Raw genomic sequence first — 17,379 nt, 5'->3', positions numbered from 1 at the left:
GTCCATGCTTGCACATGGGAGCTCAGAAGGACGGGGGGAGGGAGGGAGGGACAGAAAGGCATGTCCAAGGCTTTTGCTTCAGGAAGCTGAGGGCTGGTGAGGAGCCCAGGTGGCCACACGGATCTGTTCCTTCCCTTCCCTGTCCAAGGCCACAGCAACTGTCTCCCTCACCCCACCTCCCTGGCCTCCCCTGTCCTCTGCTCTGAGGCTCCAGGTCTTACCCCAGGAGCCTGAGCTGGCAGGAAAGCTGCCTGAGCCCCTCACAGAGCAGCCTCACCCCGGGGTCGCCCAGGTCGTTCTGCCTCAGCTCCAGCTCTGTCAGGCGGGGGCTGGTGCTGAGCGCGGAGACCAGGTCCTGGCAGCTGCTGGAGGTGAGGCCACAGCGCACCAGCCTGCAGGAGGGATGGAGAGGGCACAGTCATTACACTGAGGGCCTCTCCTTGGGGTAAATGGGAGCTGATTTGGGACTTCTGAGGTGACACTGAGGGAGGACAAAGACTTCTGGGCTGCACTAACCAGATTCTTATTCTCCTCCTGCAACCAAGGAGCCAGTCAGGGTGGCTGAGCACCAGGAATCCTGCCCACTCTCCACATCAACCGTGTAGGGTAATGTACCCCATGTTCTGCTTGCATATCTGGGGCTTATTGTTAACATCTTATTGTTAATATACTGCGTGACATTATGCATGTCACGTAGTATGTAGCCTTCTTAGATTGGCTATTTGACTCAGTATCATGCATTAAGGTTTCTCCATAGATTGATAGCTCATTTCCATTTAATACTGAATAATAATCCACTGTCTGGATGTACCACAATTTCCTTATCCATTTACATACTGAAGGACATCTTGTTTGCTTCCACGGTTTGACAATTATGAATAGAGCTGCTATAAACATCCATGTGCAGCTATTAATAATAGCTAAGATGTGCACCCCAAAAGATGACTGGATCACGAAGATATGGTATATATACACAATGGCATACTATTCAGCAATCCAAGAAGATAAACTTGTGTCACTTGCAGCAATATGCATGGAGCTGAAGTGATTATGCTCAGTGAAATAAGTCAGAAGGAAAAAGAAAATTACTGGATGGTTTCACTTAGGAGGAATCTGGAGAACTGAACAAGGAATCAGGAAAAAAAGACAAAACTAGAACCCCTTTGTGTTCTAGATTTACTTACACACATAGCCTAGCGCTCAGTTTTAGTTTTAACATTGTGAAAATATTAAAAGAATCTTGTAATTTTATTCTTTTTCTCCTGCTGAAAAAAATTAAACCAATCCTATGAAAGTTAAAAAAAAAAAAAGACAAAACTAGCAGCAAACTATAAGTGGCAGATGGTCATCAGGGGAGGAGGAGAGAGAAGGATCAAAACAGGTGGGAAGAACACAGGAGACTGTGGTGATGGTTCACGGGTGACTTGGTGATGGGAGTTTTATGGGACTATTCCTGAGAAGATAAATCAACATTGTATAAAAATGAACAGTGATCAAGAGAGAACCCTGCTACCGTCCCCCACCCACAAAGCTGGCATACTTTGACCAACAGAAAGAAAAAAAACAACAATGATAAAAAAACTACAGATCAAGAGGGACAGTGGGTGGAAAGGAAATATTGCAGGTACCGGGCCCCGTGAATGGAAACTGTGGAGAACCGAGCAGCAATCGCCACAGAGGTGAGCGAAAGGCTCAGGGTGCCATTAGAGGAAGATAAGGACTCTGCGGAGAGACCCACACATAGCCAAGGCCAGCCTGCAAGCTTGTACGGAAAAGCACGCGAGCTCGAAAAGCATACACGGATTGTGGCTGCCCAGGTCCCTGCACCCGTGACCTAGGTTCGTGGGGAGACTCGCGGGAACTGTCACTGAGGTGAGTGACCCTCACTGAGTAATCAAAAGCCAGGCGCTTGGGCATGGGAGCAGGTGCAAAAGGCCATTTCTGCAGACACTGAACTGAGCTACCGCCTGCGTCCCGGATCTGAGGGCTTCGGAACTGAGACCCGGGGCTTGAAATTAGGAGCATGGGATCCCCACGACGTGTAGCACAGGGGGCAGACGCAGCACCCCACACCGTTTAGCGATTCCATGCCACCCCCACTCAGTTCCCCGGAGACTCAGTGGGAGAAAGCACAGCTCTGGAGGGATATTAGGAAAGATCTCTGGCGCCACCTAGTGGTCACAACAAAAATCACCAACTTCCTAATAGTTGGAAGCCAGGGTTTCCAAAATCACCCTCAGCTCTGAGAGGGTCACAGGAACGGAGATAAGAAGGGAAGCAAGGCTTGGAGCAAGACCCCATTCTGGAACTGAGAGCCAAACGCAAGATCTGGGGCATGGGACGCGCCATAACTTGGGCACTGCACAGGGTGACAGCCATCATTTTGGATCTGAGACCCTGAGATTGAGAACTAGAGTGCAGAATTCAGGGCACGGGATCCACACAGCTGCAGACACAGCACCAGGTGAACACGGGGCAGACACAACACTCAGCTTGCGTAAGAGCTCCAGTGTTGAGGTGCTTCCCTCCACAGCCCTCCCTTTCTCAGAGAACCACTGGGAAAAAAGCACAGGTCAGCAAGTATGGGTCTCTGGCGCCACCTCGTGACCAGAAAAAATCACCAACTAGCTGATTCCCTGTTGGAACTGACTAAATACAGAGGGAGGGAACTGTAAGGGACAGTGTCCAGCAACACAGACACAGCTTCAACACACTGGTGGAGTTTTGGCCTACCAGTGCTGGTCTCAGTCTGGTAAGCAGTTTTCAACATCCCTGAAGGAGCACTCCAAAGAGATGCCCGCCAACACCAGTGGCACAATGTCCCAACGCATAGAACAACAGGCATATGAAAAAATGTTCAACATCCCTTATTATCAGGAAAATGCAAATTAAAACCACATTGAGATACAACTTTACACTGGTAAGAATGGCACATATCAAAAAACAAGCAACAACAAATGTTGGCGAGGATGTGGTGAAAAAGGAACTCTCCTACATTGCTGGAGGGAGTGCAATCTGGTCCAACCACTATGGAAAGCTGTCTGGAGGTTCCTCAGTCTACCAAAAATATAGCTACCATATGACCCGGCAATTCCACTGCTAGATCTACGCACAGGACACAGAAACATTGATTCAAAAGAACACCTTTATCCCTATGTTTATTGCAGCACTATTTATAATAGGTAAAACCTGGAAACAATCCAAATGCCCAAAAATAGATGACTGGATCAAGAAGATGTGGCATATATACACAATGGAATATTATTCAGCAATCAAAAAAGATAATCTCACGCCATTCGCAGCAATGGAACTGGAAAGAATTATGCTCAGTGAAATAAGCCAGAAGGAAAAAGAAAAATATTGGATGGTTTCACTTATAGCAGGAATATAGGGGAACCAAATAAGGCATCAGTGTAAAAAATAATAACAGTACAAAACACAACAAAGCAAAAATGGACAATTATAAATCAGAGACATCCTGCACAGGAGGAGGCAGGAGAGGGATCAGAGGGAGGGAGGGAGGAGCACAGGGGACTGAGGTGATGGTACACGGGTGCATTGGTGAAGGAAACTCTATGGGGACTACACCTGAGGGGGTGGGGGGAAGCAAATATTGTTTAAAAATGATAAATGATGCAAAAAATAATAATATAAAAAGATTTTTAAAAAGGTGAGATAATACAAAAAAACAGAAAGAAAAAAATAAATGATAGTTAAAAAAAGAACAATGACGTAACAATGATCCTATATACATATATTTTAAAGTCATGTACTGGTTTTTGTGTGTGGTTTTAATCTCAGGGAGTGTGACTGCAGGATTTTATGGTTAGAATATGTTTAGTTTTATAAGAACCTGATTTCATATCATCCCCCCCCTAAGTACGTCCCGTTTTGCACTCCCAGCAATGGATGAGAATTGATTTTGCTCCACAATTTCACCAGCAATTGGGATTGTCAGTGTTCTAGATTTTGGCCATTCTAATAGGAGTGTCGTGGTAGCCTTTACTCCTTATGAATGTCGGTATTTCCCTCTAGGCACTGCCTTCAGTGTATCTAGTAAGATTTGGTAGGTTGTGTTTTTATTTTCATTCATCTGAAAGTATTTTCCAATTCCCCTTGTGATTTCTTCTTTGCAACAAGTGGTTATTTAGTAGTCTACTGTTTAATTTCTGTGTATTTATGTATTTTCCAAATTTCCTTCTGTTCTTGATTTCTAATTTTGTTCCATCATGGTCAGAGAATATACTTTGTATGATTTCACTTCTTTAAAATTGCTTGAGTGTTGTTTTTGGAGACAATCTCATCTTTGCATAAGGGATTATTTGATACTTGCTTGCCTCTCCTCTTTTTCCAGGATGTTCCATCTCAGAGAATGTGACACATGCCATGAGTTCTGCTGGTCACCTAAGCTCATCCTTGATATCTCCCTCTCTTTCTCCTAAACCCAATCTGATATTGGGACAGATTGATTTTAATTTTATAGATCTCTTATTCCATCCACTTCCTTCCATCCCCATTGCCAACATCATAGTCCAAGCTACCATTATGCCTTGGAGAAATAGTTACCCTTAATCTAAGCTATCACCATCTTTAGAGGAATAACCAATTTTCTTACTAACTGGTGTATTTAGTCTTATGATTACACTCGTAATGCATTTTTGCACATGGCTGTTCTGCTTCTGCTTTGAAAATGCAGTGATATTGCCAACTGTATGCTTAAAATCTCATTCCAATAGGGGAAAAAATAGTGAAACTCACAACCATGGACCTGGTCTGGCTCCTACTGATGTCTGAGGCTTCATTGCACCCCTTAGACTTCCTTCCTGCATCCCCACTGTCCTGCTTCTAATTCGTTGACTTTCCATCCTCCCTCCGACCACAGCACCTCTGTACATGCTGTTCCCTTTGGCTGGAATTTTCCTTTCTCCAGCTTCATGTAGGTAATTTCACTGTATTCTTCAGATATCTTTCAGGTTTTACTTCCTCAAAAATTGTTCCACTGAAGACCTTGTGTGTTTTGTTAGTCTGGTTTCTTGATTGTTAGTCTCTTGCAAACTCTGTGATAAAAGAATCTTGTCTATATGGGTTTGCCATAGCAGCCCTGGCCTACAGCATAGTACATGTTTCAATTCATATTGTTGATTGTGCCATTCTCAAGACAGGGAGATTTGAGTCAGGACCTCATCATAAATGTGTGGAACTGAGAAAGTGCTATCCCCACAGTCAGAGGTGAGCTGAAAAGCACGCACAAGCCAGGCCCCACATCTGGTTGCTAATTGGAGCCCAGAGGGGGATCCAGCAATGAGGTGCCCAAGGGGTGATCCAGCCACCTCCAGGGAAGACTGTGGGACCTCAAGACCCCCCCTCTGGAATTAAGTAAATACAGAGGGAGGGGATTTTCAGGGACAGCGCCCATTAACATATCCATAACACCACTGCCCTACTGGAATGCTGGTGTAACAGTATTGGACTTGATTGGACCACCAGTTTCCAGCATCCCAGAGGGAGCACACTAATGATGTTCTATCCAGTACCAGTGACACAGTATCCCAATGCATAGGACAAATTAGAAAACAAGCAGCAGGGAGAAAAAAAAAAAAAAAACTTACCAACAACAACAAAGCAAGTCCTCAGGGAAGAGACACACCACAAAAAGAAAATCAACCACCAGACTGCAACACAGTGACTTGAAAGAACTTCTGAGCCTTCCTGGTAGAGAATTTAAAATTGCCATGATTAAAAAACTGAAGGAGGTTGAAAAGGAAAGATATGGAAATAATAATCAACGATGAGAAGAATGAAATTGAGTCCCTAAAGAGGGAAGTGAAAGAAAAGCAAGAGATTGAAAGATCAAAGGAGGAGATAAAGAACTCTGGGAAAGGCATTGAAAGCAGAATAGATGAAATGGGAGAACTAATAAGTACTCTCTAAGACATAGAAATAAAAAGAACTAAAGCAGAAAAGGAAAAAGAATGAAGAATGACTTCAAGAACTATCTGACTCCATGAGGAAAGGAAATATAAGAGTTATAGGAATCCCAGAAGGGGAGGAGAGAGACATAGGAACAGAAAAAATATTCAAGGAGATAATCGAAGAGAACTTCCCAAACATGAAGAAGGAGCTGAAAATGGACATAGAAGGAGTGAGAAGAACACCAAACATCCATGATAAAAGAAAAAATACAGCAAGACACATAATAGTAAAGCTCCCAAGAATTCAAGACAAGGAAAAATAATGAAGCTGACAAGAGGGAATAAACAGATAACATACAAAGGAAAACCGATCAGGCTGACATCAGACTTCTCCGAAGAAACACTACAGGCAAGAAGAGAGTGGAGGAACATAGTCAACAAAATCCAAGACAGCAAATGCCAACCAAGAATACTTTATCCCTCAGAGCTTTCTGTCCTCTATGAAGAAAAAATAAGGACCTTCTCAGTCACACAGAAACTCCAGAATTTCATTACGACTAAATCCCCACTCCAAAAAAATACTACAAAGAGTCCTAAAGCCGAACCAACAGAGGGATGAATAAGAATGAAACAAGACAAAAAATGAAACCACAAAAAAAGACAAACAAAATGTACAGATGCTAATGCATCAATATTCACTGTAAGTGTACATGTACTAAACTCTTCAATGAAAAGACACAGATGGGCCTCCCTGGTGGTGCAAGGGATTAAGACACAACCTATGAAGCTGTTCGCAGCCACTGCAGCACGAGTTCTATCCCCAGCCAGGGAGCTGGTCCACATGGCACAGCAGACTTCTCCTGACTCAGCCGCCGCTCCCCTCAGCAGTGTATTTCAGTCAATCTGCCTGTTTATTCCCCACTCTGTCTCTAGTGAAGCCTCTCACCCCCCAAACCTCTGCCCTGCACCCCAGCTCTTGTATGCATAAATAAATAAATCTTAAAAAAAAAAAAGACACAGAGTCACTGGCTGGATTAAGAAACAAAATCAAACCTTTTACTTTCCAGGATACACATATAACTACAAAAGATAAATATAGACTGAAAGTAAAAGGATGGAAAACATCCTACAAGCAAATGGACCAAAAAGGAAGGCGTGAACAGCTATACTTATATCAGATAAAACAGACTTCAAACTTAAAAAGGTAAAAAGTGGCCCAGATGGTCAGTACATTAATTATTAAGGGGACAATGCATCAAGAAGACATAACACTCATTATCATATACCCACCAAATGAAGGATCAACAAAACATATCAGACAACTATTATTATCTCTGAAAACAACATCAGAGAAAATACATATATAGTAGAAGATTTTAACACACCACTCTCAACAATGGATTGATCAATGATTTAAAAAAATAAATATGAGCACTAAAGCTCTAAATAAGGATCTAGACCTCATGGAATTAACAGATCTCTATAGAACACTGCATCCAAAAAAATCGGAGTACACATTTTTCTCAAGCACACACGGATCATTCTCTAGGATCAATGACATACTGGGACACAAGACAAACATCAACAGATACACCAAGATTGAAATCATACCAACTATCTTCTCTGACCATGAAGGCATCAAACAAGAAACAAACCATAAAAAGTAGGCAAAGAACCCTCCCACCTCATGGAGACTGAAACCCACACTATTGGAAGACCACTGGACTAACAAGGAGATCAAAGAAGAAATTAAAAAAGACTTTGAGCTGAACGACAAGGAAGACACCAATTTTAGAATGTATGGGATGCAGCAAAAGCAGTAGTAAGAGAAAAATATATTGCAAGACAGGCTCACATCAAGAAACAAGAAAGAACTCAAAGAAACAACCTAATCTCACATATCAGAGAACTAGAAAAAGAACAACAACAAAAAAACCCTAAAGCCAGTGGAAGAAAGGAAACAATAAAAATAAAAGCAGAAATAAATGAAATAGAAATTAAAAAATCAATCCAAAAGATCAATGCAATCAAAAGTTGGTTCTTTGAGAAAATAAATAAAATAGATAAACCCCTAGCCAGGCTCACAAAGAAAAAACGGGAGAAAGCACAAATAAATAGGACCACAAGTGAATGAGGAGAAATTACAACAGACACAGCAGAAATCAAAAGAATAATCAGAAACTACTAGAAACAGTTATATGCAAACAAGTTCAACAATGTAGAAGAGATGGACAAGTTCCTACAACTTTACATCACCCAAAGCTAGAAAAAGAAGAAATAGAACACCTAAACAGACCAATTACAAGCAGAATAATTGAAATGGTAATCAAAACCCTCCCCCAAAACAAAAGCCCAGGACCAGATAGATTTACAAATGAATTCTACCAAACATTCAGAAATGAACCAGTGCCTATTCTACACAAATTATTTCAAAATATTGAGAAGGAAGGGATAATACCAAATGTGTTTTATGAAACCAACATTACACTAATACCAAAACTGAACAAGGACAACACAGAAAAAGAAACTACAGGCCAATCTCTCTAATGAACACTGATGCAAAAATCCTCAATAAAATTAGCTAACAGATTCCAACAATGTATCCATAAGACAATTCATCATGACCAAGTAGGGTTTATTCCAGGGACACAAGGATGGTTCAACATCTGAAAATCAATAAATGTAATCCAACATGTGAACAAAAAGAAATATAAAAACCATATGATAATATCAATAGATGCTGAGAAAGCTTTCAACAAAATTCAAAATCCATTTATGATAAAGACACTCAAAATTCTCAGGATACAAGGAACATACCTCAACATCATAAAGGCCACATACGACAAGCTCATAGCCAATATCATTCTTGGAGGTGAAAAGTTGAAAGCATTTCCCTTAAGATCTGTACCAAGACAAGGATGTCCATGCTCACCACTGCTTCTCAATATAATACTGGAAGTCCTAGCCAGAGCAATAAGTCAAGAGAAAGACAAGGAATCCAAATAGGGAAGGAAGAAGTAAAACTATCACTATTCGCAGGTGATATGATAATATACATAGGTAACCTGAAATCTCGACAGAAAAACTAATCAAACAAATCAACCGGTTTAATAAAGTGGCAGGATACAAAATCAACAGACAAAAATCAGTAGCTGTCCTATATACAAACAATAAATCTGTAGAAGAGGAAATCAAGAAAACCATTGCTTTTATTATTGAAAAAGCTCAAATACTTGGGAATAAATCTAACAAAAGAGGCAAAGGACCTATACAAAGAAAACTATAATAATGTTATAAAAGAAATAAAAGAAGACACAAAGAAATGGAAAGACATCCCCTGCTCATGGATTGGAATAATTAACATTATAAAAATGACCATCCTACCAAAAGCAATTTACAGATTCAATGCTATTCCAATAAAAATTTCAATGACATTCTTCAATGAAATAGAATAAATGTTGATGAACTTCATATGGACACACCAAAAATAGCCAAAGCTCTCCTGAAAAAAAAAAAAAAAAAAAAAAGGGAATGGCAGTATCACACTCCCAGACTTCAAACTATACTACAAAGCCATAATAATCAAAAGTGCATGGTATTGGAACAAGAACAGACACATGGACCAATGGAACCAAGCAGAAAACCCAGAAATAAACCCACGGATTTATGGTCAACTAATCTTTGACAAAGGAGCAAAGAATATGCAATGGAGCAAACAAAGTTTGTTCAATAAATGGTGCTGGGAAAACTGGGTCACTACATACAAAAGAATGAAGCTTGACTACTACCTCAGTCCATGCATAAAAACCAACTCAAAATGGATTAAAGAACTAGACATAAGACCCAAAACCATAAAATACATAGAAGGAATTATAGACGAAACACTACATGACATACACCTCAAAAACATCTTTACAGACACATCACCCAAAGCAGTGATAGTGGAGGCAAAGATCAACAGCTGGGGCTACATCAAATTAAAGAGATTCTGTGCAGCAAAAGAGACAAAAACCAAAACAAAGAGATACCCCAGTGACTGGGAGAAAATTTTTGCACACAACACTGATGATGAAGGACTGATCACAAAAATCTACAAAGAGCTGATAAGACTCAACAAAAACAAAGTAAATAATCCAGTAAAAAAAAATGGGCAGAGAGCTAAAAAGAGACTTCTCCAAAGAGGAAATGCAAATGGCCAACAGGCTATGAAAAAATGTTCAGCATCACTTGTAATCAGGGAAATGTAAATAAGAACTACAATGAGATACCATCTTACACCAGTGAGAATGGCACACAATAAAAAAAAAAAAACTAGCAATAATAAATGTTGGTGAGGATGTGGAGAAAAAGGAACTCTCCTGCACTGCTGGTGGGAGTGCAAACTGGTCCAACCACTATGCAAAGCTGTGTGGACATTCTCCTCAACCTGCTAAAAATGGAACTTCCATTTGATTCAGCAATTTCACTCCTAGATATCTACTCAAAGGACACAAAAACATGAATTCAAAAGGACACCTGCACCCATATGTTTATTGCAGCACTATTTATAATAAATAAGTTATAGAAACAACCCAAATGCCCAAAAATAGATGACTGGATCAAGAAGATGTGGTACATATACACCATGGAATATTACTCAGCAATCCAAAAAGATAAACTCATGCCATTTGCAGCAACATGAATGGAGTTGGAAGGGATCATCCTCAGTGAAATAAGCCAGAAAGAAAAAGAAAAATTCTGGATGGTCTCACTCACACCAGGAATTTAGAACCCAAATAAGGGACAAGGAAAAAGGCTAATTATAATAAAGTAAACATCAAAATCAACAGGCCACTATAAACCAGAGACACAGTAGGGGCTGGGATGGGGGTGGGGTGGGGAAAGGAGTAGGATCAAAACAGGTGTGGTGGGAATTTTACGGGGACTATAACCAAGATGAAAATGCATACATTGTACATAAACAAAAAATGTGTAAAAAATATATAAAATAATAAAATATATAAAAAAGAAAACACACACAATTTGTTGATTGCGAAGAACAACTCCCCATCCTACACTCAGCTCCTTCTGGGACTCCTGCCCACCTGCCTCAGAGCAGACCCCAGGCCAGACTCACCGCAGGGTCTCCAGAGTGCAGCGGGGGCACCTCAGGGCCTCACAAAGACTCTGCACTGCAGAGGGGCTCAGGAAGTTTCCACTGAGGTCCAGCTCCGTTAGGCTCCCAGTGACCCCGGGAATGGAGAAGAGAATCTTCCAAGAGGCATCTGTGATCAGGAAGCGAGTGAACCTGAGGGAGGGAAGTGGGGCAGGAGAGACGTGATGTGTCTGGGCTGCCAATGTCCTTCTGGGACATCCCCCCTTATCATCTCTCTCCGGGGACTACTCTGTGCGCCTCCTATTTTTGAAAGTGCACAGGGTCTCCTGCAGGCCAACCTGGATGACCGTATAAATGACCACATAAAACCCTGTCACCACCATGTCGTTCTCACGCCACCTCCCTGGGCTCTGTTCCCTTCTCCCAACCCTCCTCTCCTCCCTGGTGCTGGATGTCCAGAATGTCTAGGCAGAGGAACACCGGGGTCTCTGCAGCAAAGGGAGGAGCTGCCTGACCCCAACTTTTTTTCTCTGTGCCGGGCCCTTTGCTGGCAATGCAGACTAAAAAAGGGCTCTATCTGCCCCAGTCCTCAGGAAGTCCCATGCTGAGGCAGACAGACACACAAAATGAACACTTCAGTACGGCATGGCAAGGGCTGTACAGTGAACCACAGAGGAGGGCTTCCTGGTGAGGGGAGGGCATTAGGGGAGGAGGGTCAGTTGTGGGGGTGTCACTGCGCATTGAAACCTGGCAGAACCCACTGCACTGAGCAGGGCTCCAAAGTCGATGCTACAAAACACCCTAAAGCCTCAATATTTAAATTTTGCTTTAATTTATTAGGCTCATGATATTTGAATAATGATTTTAAGATTTGTTTCAACCAGTTGGCCATCTTTAGGCTTGATTAGAGGGAATACAGAATAAAACTTTATTATACAAAACGCACAGGGTGAATTACAAGCCAAAACCCGGGAAGCTGCTCACCCTCACCCCCGGGCTGCTCCTGGTCGCCATCCCACAGCCTGGGTGAGCCTCCATCATTCCTCCCGGACTTTGGGTGTTTACAGTAGCCTCCTCGCCATTCTCTCTGCTTTGCCTGAAGGACCCTGGGTTTTGAAATCTCCCTCCCACTGCAGTTGAAGGCCCTGACTCTCCCCTGGGACTCTCCAGAACCCATGTGTCAGCGTCCACTGAGACGCTCTTATTCTAGCCTGTATCCCCTGGTTCCTCCTGCTCCTCTCTGGTGTCTCCCTCTGTGACCCCTCAGGGCCCTTCTGCAGGCCCCATGCTGGCACCACCATTTGCAGCACCGACATCCATGGCCTTCTCGAAGGACCAGTCACACTCACAGCCATGAGCCCCTAGAAACACCCTCAGCACCCAAAGAGAGCATGGACATCACCTGCTGATGCAGAAGGACGTTGCATCAGGCTACTTCACAGCACAAGAAGGTAGATTTGAAGTAAATACAAAGAAGATAAAGCTGATGGTAACACAAAACGCAGGGTGGCCCTGTCATGCATATGCACAGGACCCAGTAGAGGATGCACCTCCAGGCGGACGGTCCCCTCAAGTGATGGGATTCTGATGGACATTAGTTTTCATCACTTTGCTTACTGTATTTCCACAGTGTCACAGGTTTTATTTTGATGGATAAAATATGAAAACAAAAGGTGTGAATCCAACATTTTTGGTCAAAGCCTGCTCCTTCCTGCTGCCCTCGTCACTACAGCAGGGGTCACGCTCTGTTCTCATTATTGAATATGTCTCCGTCAGTTTTTGAGTTCATCGAGGACAGGGGCAGTGCTTTACTAATTAACCTGTGATCTGACATAAAGTCAGTATTAATAAGTACATGAAAGGAATCATCTAAAAGGGGAGATAGATTAAGCATTAAATGATCAATAGTGTAAAATAGGTGGGGGCTAGAAAAATGACCCCATCATGCTGAGAGGGTGGTTTGGGGGTGAGCCCCAGAGGCAATAGTGCCTCACTGACACAAACAGGGAAGCAGGTTTCCAGGAAACACACTCCATTGAGCCCAGTCATCTGGAGGTGATGGGCAGATCTCAGAGTTGTGTCATTGTCAGTAGCCACTAAGGGGATCCTGAGCATTGGAGAGAGCAGCTTCTCAGGGAGAAATAAGTCCGCAGAGAAGCAGAAGCAGGTGGGCTGCCGGAGGGTGTGAGGGGTTCTTGGGTCTGCAGGGGCTGGAAGTGCACCCAGGGAAGAGATGGGGCCATCACAGAGGCAGGACAAGCAGCAGCAGGAAGAGGCAGGGTCACTGCAGTTCTGCCCAGGAGCTGACAGGGCAGGCCACATGCTGCAGAGGGCTGAGGTGTCAGAGAACAGAGGTCAGATTTGGCAGGTAGAAATCATGGGTGACCTTGGCCCTTTAACCCTTGGGGCCAGGCTTAGTGAGGATTCTTCCCAAGCCCAGGGTGGCAGAAGCAACAGAGGTGTGGGGAGAGGAAGGGGGTGGGTACTCCCAGGACCATACTGTGGCGATTCCACACCTGTTTATGCTGTCCTCTTTCAGTTGAAGCCCCTTTCAGTTGAAGCCACTGCACACGGTGGCAGAATTTAATGCAGAAAGTGAACACCGGGAGCTCCATGTCAGTTGCAGCACACATGTCTCTTTCTCGGAAATGGACCATTGCTTGTGTCAGGAAAACCTCATCCTGAATCTCATATAAACAGCGAAACAACGGTAGGGAGCATAGCTGTGGGGAGAAATACTTTTGCCACACCTCTTCCTGGGTCCATTCCAGGAGTTCCTGCCTCCTCTCCCAACACAGTGTGCAGCGGAAGATGCGCTCCATCTCTCTCATGCCCTGCTCACTCAAAAGGCCCAATACAAAATGCATAGTTGGTGCCCCGAAGACATGCCCGCAATGTTCTATTAGCTGCTCTCCTATATCTACAGTGCTTTTAGGATGACCACTTCCCTCCTTCCTACACCCCAGCACACCGGACATTGCAGCAAAGAACTGCTGGAAACACAGATGAATGAAGCTGTAGCTCAGAGTGGGGGGATAGGGTCGGAGAATCCCCATCTTCTGGAGACTGGAGACCACGGTGCTTTCTATGCCATGCTACCTGAGGTCTTCCCTCTTGAAGAGGGTCTTTCTATCCCAGATGCCCTCAGCAGCCAGAGAGTACAAGCCCCTCAGCTGGGTCCCCAGGGGCTCAGCGGGCAGGGCCTGGGAAAGGTACTGCAGATTGAGGGCCGTGGTGGTCTGGGGCGTCAGCGAGAGCTCTCGCCCCTGCTCCATCTGCTGCCTCAGGCACGTGCAGACCAGCCAGGACACCCAGGGCACCAGACACATGGCCCAGAGCGCGCGGTTTGACTCAGCCAAGCTCAGGGCTCTACCTGCTTGGCCTTCATCTGTGAAATATTTGCAGAAATATTCCTTCCTGCCAGACTCGGAGAACCCCAGCACCTCCACCCATTGTGGGTGCTCCAAAAAAGGGATGAATTTCTCTAGAGCTCTGGTTCTAGCTGGGATCAGCAAGGATGCCTCTGGAACTATGGTTTTACTCAGCAACCTGCTCAGTAGTGGGCACAGTGGTTGCTTCTGGCTCTGCTGCAAGTAGAGGTCATGCTTTTGCTTCAATACGTCCCATTGTGGCTCATCCAAACCTTCAAGGATGAAGAGCAGTTTCTCTAGCTGAGATAGTATCTGGCCAATGGCAGCCTCAGGGGCAGCCCCGACTTCTGTGATGAGTTCAGTGAGACTCATTGTCTTTGCCAGGCTCAGTTGACTGCAGTTGAAGTAGAAGACGTGCTGGAAGCGGTCCCTGTACAGCTGGCCTTCCTCCCAGGCCCTCCTCACCTGTCTAGCCAGTGTAGGCTTCCCAACGCCAGCATCCCCATGCAGTATGACCGTGTGAGGCCCTGGGCCAAATAAGTCTCTGATATTAATCAGAATTCCTCGCTCCTGTAGCACCCCAAGGTGCCAGTTTCCCCTGCCTTGGAACTCATGGCCTCTGAGATGAGATCTTTGTATAAGTACCAGCTGTTTGACTTCATGGTACAAATCCTTGTTTCCCATGACTGTGTGGTGCAGGTCCTTTTTGACCTTTGTTTCTGAGAAATTTTTGTTTTTCCTAAGAAAGGACGGAAAGATGTAACATAAAGGTATAGATTTATATATTTATTCATATATTCATTCCTTCAACAGTGTTAGGCACCCACCCCAAAACCAGGCTGCCAACTCTTGTAGGTTCTTTTCAGAACAGTAGAAAGAGCATGGACTTTGGGGAGGAGAAACCAGCTCATCTTGACCAATTCATACTCCCTGAGTGACTTCCAAGTATTAATCAAGGGCCCACTCTGTGCCAGACAATGTTTAGGACGGTGAATAAAAAGTGAACAAAAGAGACACAGCTCCCTGTTTTTACAAGCCCATGTATTGAGGCCTTGGACTCACTGAGCCTCAGGAGACTGGGGGTTGTGATATCTCCTGCAGGAGGTCGTGGGGCGTGAAGGAGACACCGGATGTTTTAACAGGTGGTGCTGACAGTACCTCCCCAGCACACACCATGGAAGCGCAGGCAACATGTCCTTCTGCCCCTGTGTGTCTGTTGAGATTTCCCTCAGCCCTCGGGTGAGGCAGCCACAAGTGCTGGGGAGTTAATGCTCCAGTGGGAGCCCTTGACCAATGACGGTGACAGATACTTGGCTCGTGGACTAAAGCTCTGAGGCACGTTCTCACTGTCCCCTAGAGATGCAACAGTGAACCTCAGATGTCACAGTGGAACCTGCTCCATATGCAGGTCACGTGGGCTTTCCTCCTTCCCTGTCCCACTTCTCTCTCCTATGGCGCCTCCATGGATCCCATCCCCCGTCACAACCTGCACTCAAATCCTGCGTCACAGTCAGTGTCTGGGGGACCCACCTGAGAAAGACAGGGACATGCTTTGTGAACTGTGTGGACCTGAGCACCCATCAGGGACTGTCCCGCAGAGAGGGACGTCAGGCTCACAGCTTGTCAGATTCCATATAGAGAAATTGTTACTGTCCCTTCCTTTCCACCTTCCCCACTTCTTTGGGATTCTAAAGCCCAGATCATCTGGGGAAACCTGCTAAACCATGAGGGCTCAAGGTCACCTGTTGTGCCTTTTTGAGTACACTGAGGAAAATCTGGGGGATGTGGGATGCAGGGTCAACTTGTATTCAGCATTGTTGAGACTAGAGTGTCATGTCTCTGAGATCATGATCTGTGGATCCATTGCTATGTCTCTTCTGTGAACATCTCTGGTGTGAGATCTTCTAAGAGCTCCAGAATGTCCACCTGGGTAATGGCAGTGGGGACCCATCAGGGACCTAGTATGAGCCTGAGGAACCAGAGAAATTTAGTTTTTCTTTTTACAATGTTCTCTGAAACACCCTCTCTTCATGGCTCTATTCACACGACACATGCCTAAATTCTCTTGATTTACTTGTATTTAAAAAATCCTCCCAATACCTCTGGTAATTTTACCTTAATATGCTTTTGGAGTGGATTTAGAAAACCCAAGAAAGCACAGCCTGCCACCAATACCTAAGAATGGTTTACATTTTGAAGTGATTACGGGCAATAAGATAAAACAAAAAAACTATTTCACAGCATGTGAGAATTACATAAAATTCTAATTTTTATGTCTACAAACTGTTTCTTTGTAATACAGCCATATCTGGGCCTCCTGGGTACTCAAGGAAAAAGGGGTTAGGTCTAAGCACTATGTGGCCATCAGCAGCCACTGCAGCAAGAGTTTGATTCCTGGCCAGGGAGCTAACTACAATGCGCAGCAGACTTCTCCTGTCTCACCCACTGTTCCCCTCAGCAGAGTGATTCACTCAATCTGCCTGTTATGTTCCCCATTCGGTCTTAGGTGAATTCTCTCAACTGTGCACCTCTGGATTGCACTTCACTTCTTGTATGCACAAGTAAATAAATTAAATAAATCTTTAAAAATACAGTCATACCCATTTGTCTATGAATTGTCTATAGCTGACCGCAGGCTATGATGGAGAGTATTTGCAACAGAGATTGTATGGCCCCAGAGGTTAAATATTTACTATCTGGAGACACCTAGGAACAACAAAGGGCAGAGGTTACTGGTATCAGCCATGCAACTAGTGTCATCACAGTCCCCATCACTTGGCACTGTGGAAGAAACCAGCAGTCTTTGACGCTGACCTCCTTCATAAATCCTAAAACAGTTGTGAACTCCCCACACCTATGACAGAGGAAGACCCCATGGTGTTCATTGGTGTGGGCTACAGTGGTCTGTGCTGCATTGGATATCAGCAGTTTTTGCTGCTGATATAGCCAGTAACAATAACCACTGTGGACTCCCTCAGGAGGGAGTTACTGGTACACACTT

The 17,379-nt window shown here is 44.2% G+C and overlaps 1 protein-coding gene across 1 annotated transcript in view; it reads right to left on the bottom strand.

The window, feature by feature from the left end:
• LOC119231491 (NACHT, LRR and PYD domains-containing protein 1-like) overlaps positions 1 to 15,062 on the bottom strand; it is a 28,271-nt gene extending 13,209 nt beyond the window's left edge. Inside the window, 3 exon segments of the mRNA XM_054688606.1 lie at positions 222 to 392; positions 11,029 to 11,176; positions 13,508 to 15,062. Coding sequence (XP_054544581.1) covers positions 222 to 392; positions 11,029 to 11,176; positions 13,508 to 15,062 — 1,874 coding nt within the window.
• Between the last annotated feature and the right edge of the window lie 2,317 nt (positions 15,063 to 17,379).

The sequence above is a fragment of the Talpa occidentalis genome, unplaced genomic scaffold, assembly GCF_014898055.3.
Source record: "Talpa occidentalis isolate TD23 unplaced genomic scaffold, MPIMG_talOcc4v2.1 talOcc4.7, whole genome shotgun sequence".
Classification (NCBI taxonomy): Eukaryota; Metazoa; Chordata; class Mammalia; order Eulipotyphla; family Talpidae; genus Talpa; species Talpa occidentalis.
The sequence above is the reverse complement of the archived record's forward strand: the minus strand, read 5'-3'. Positions and strand labels throughout refer to the sequence as shown.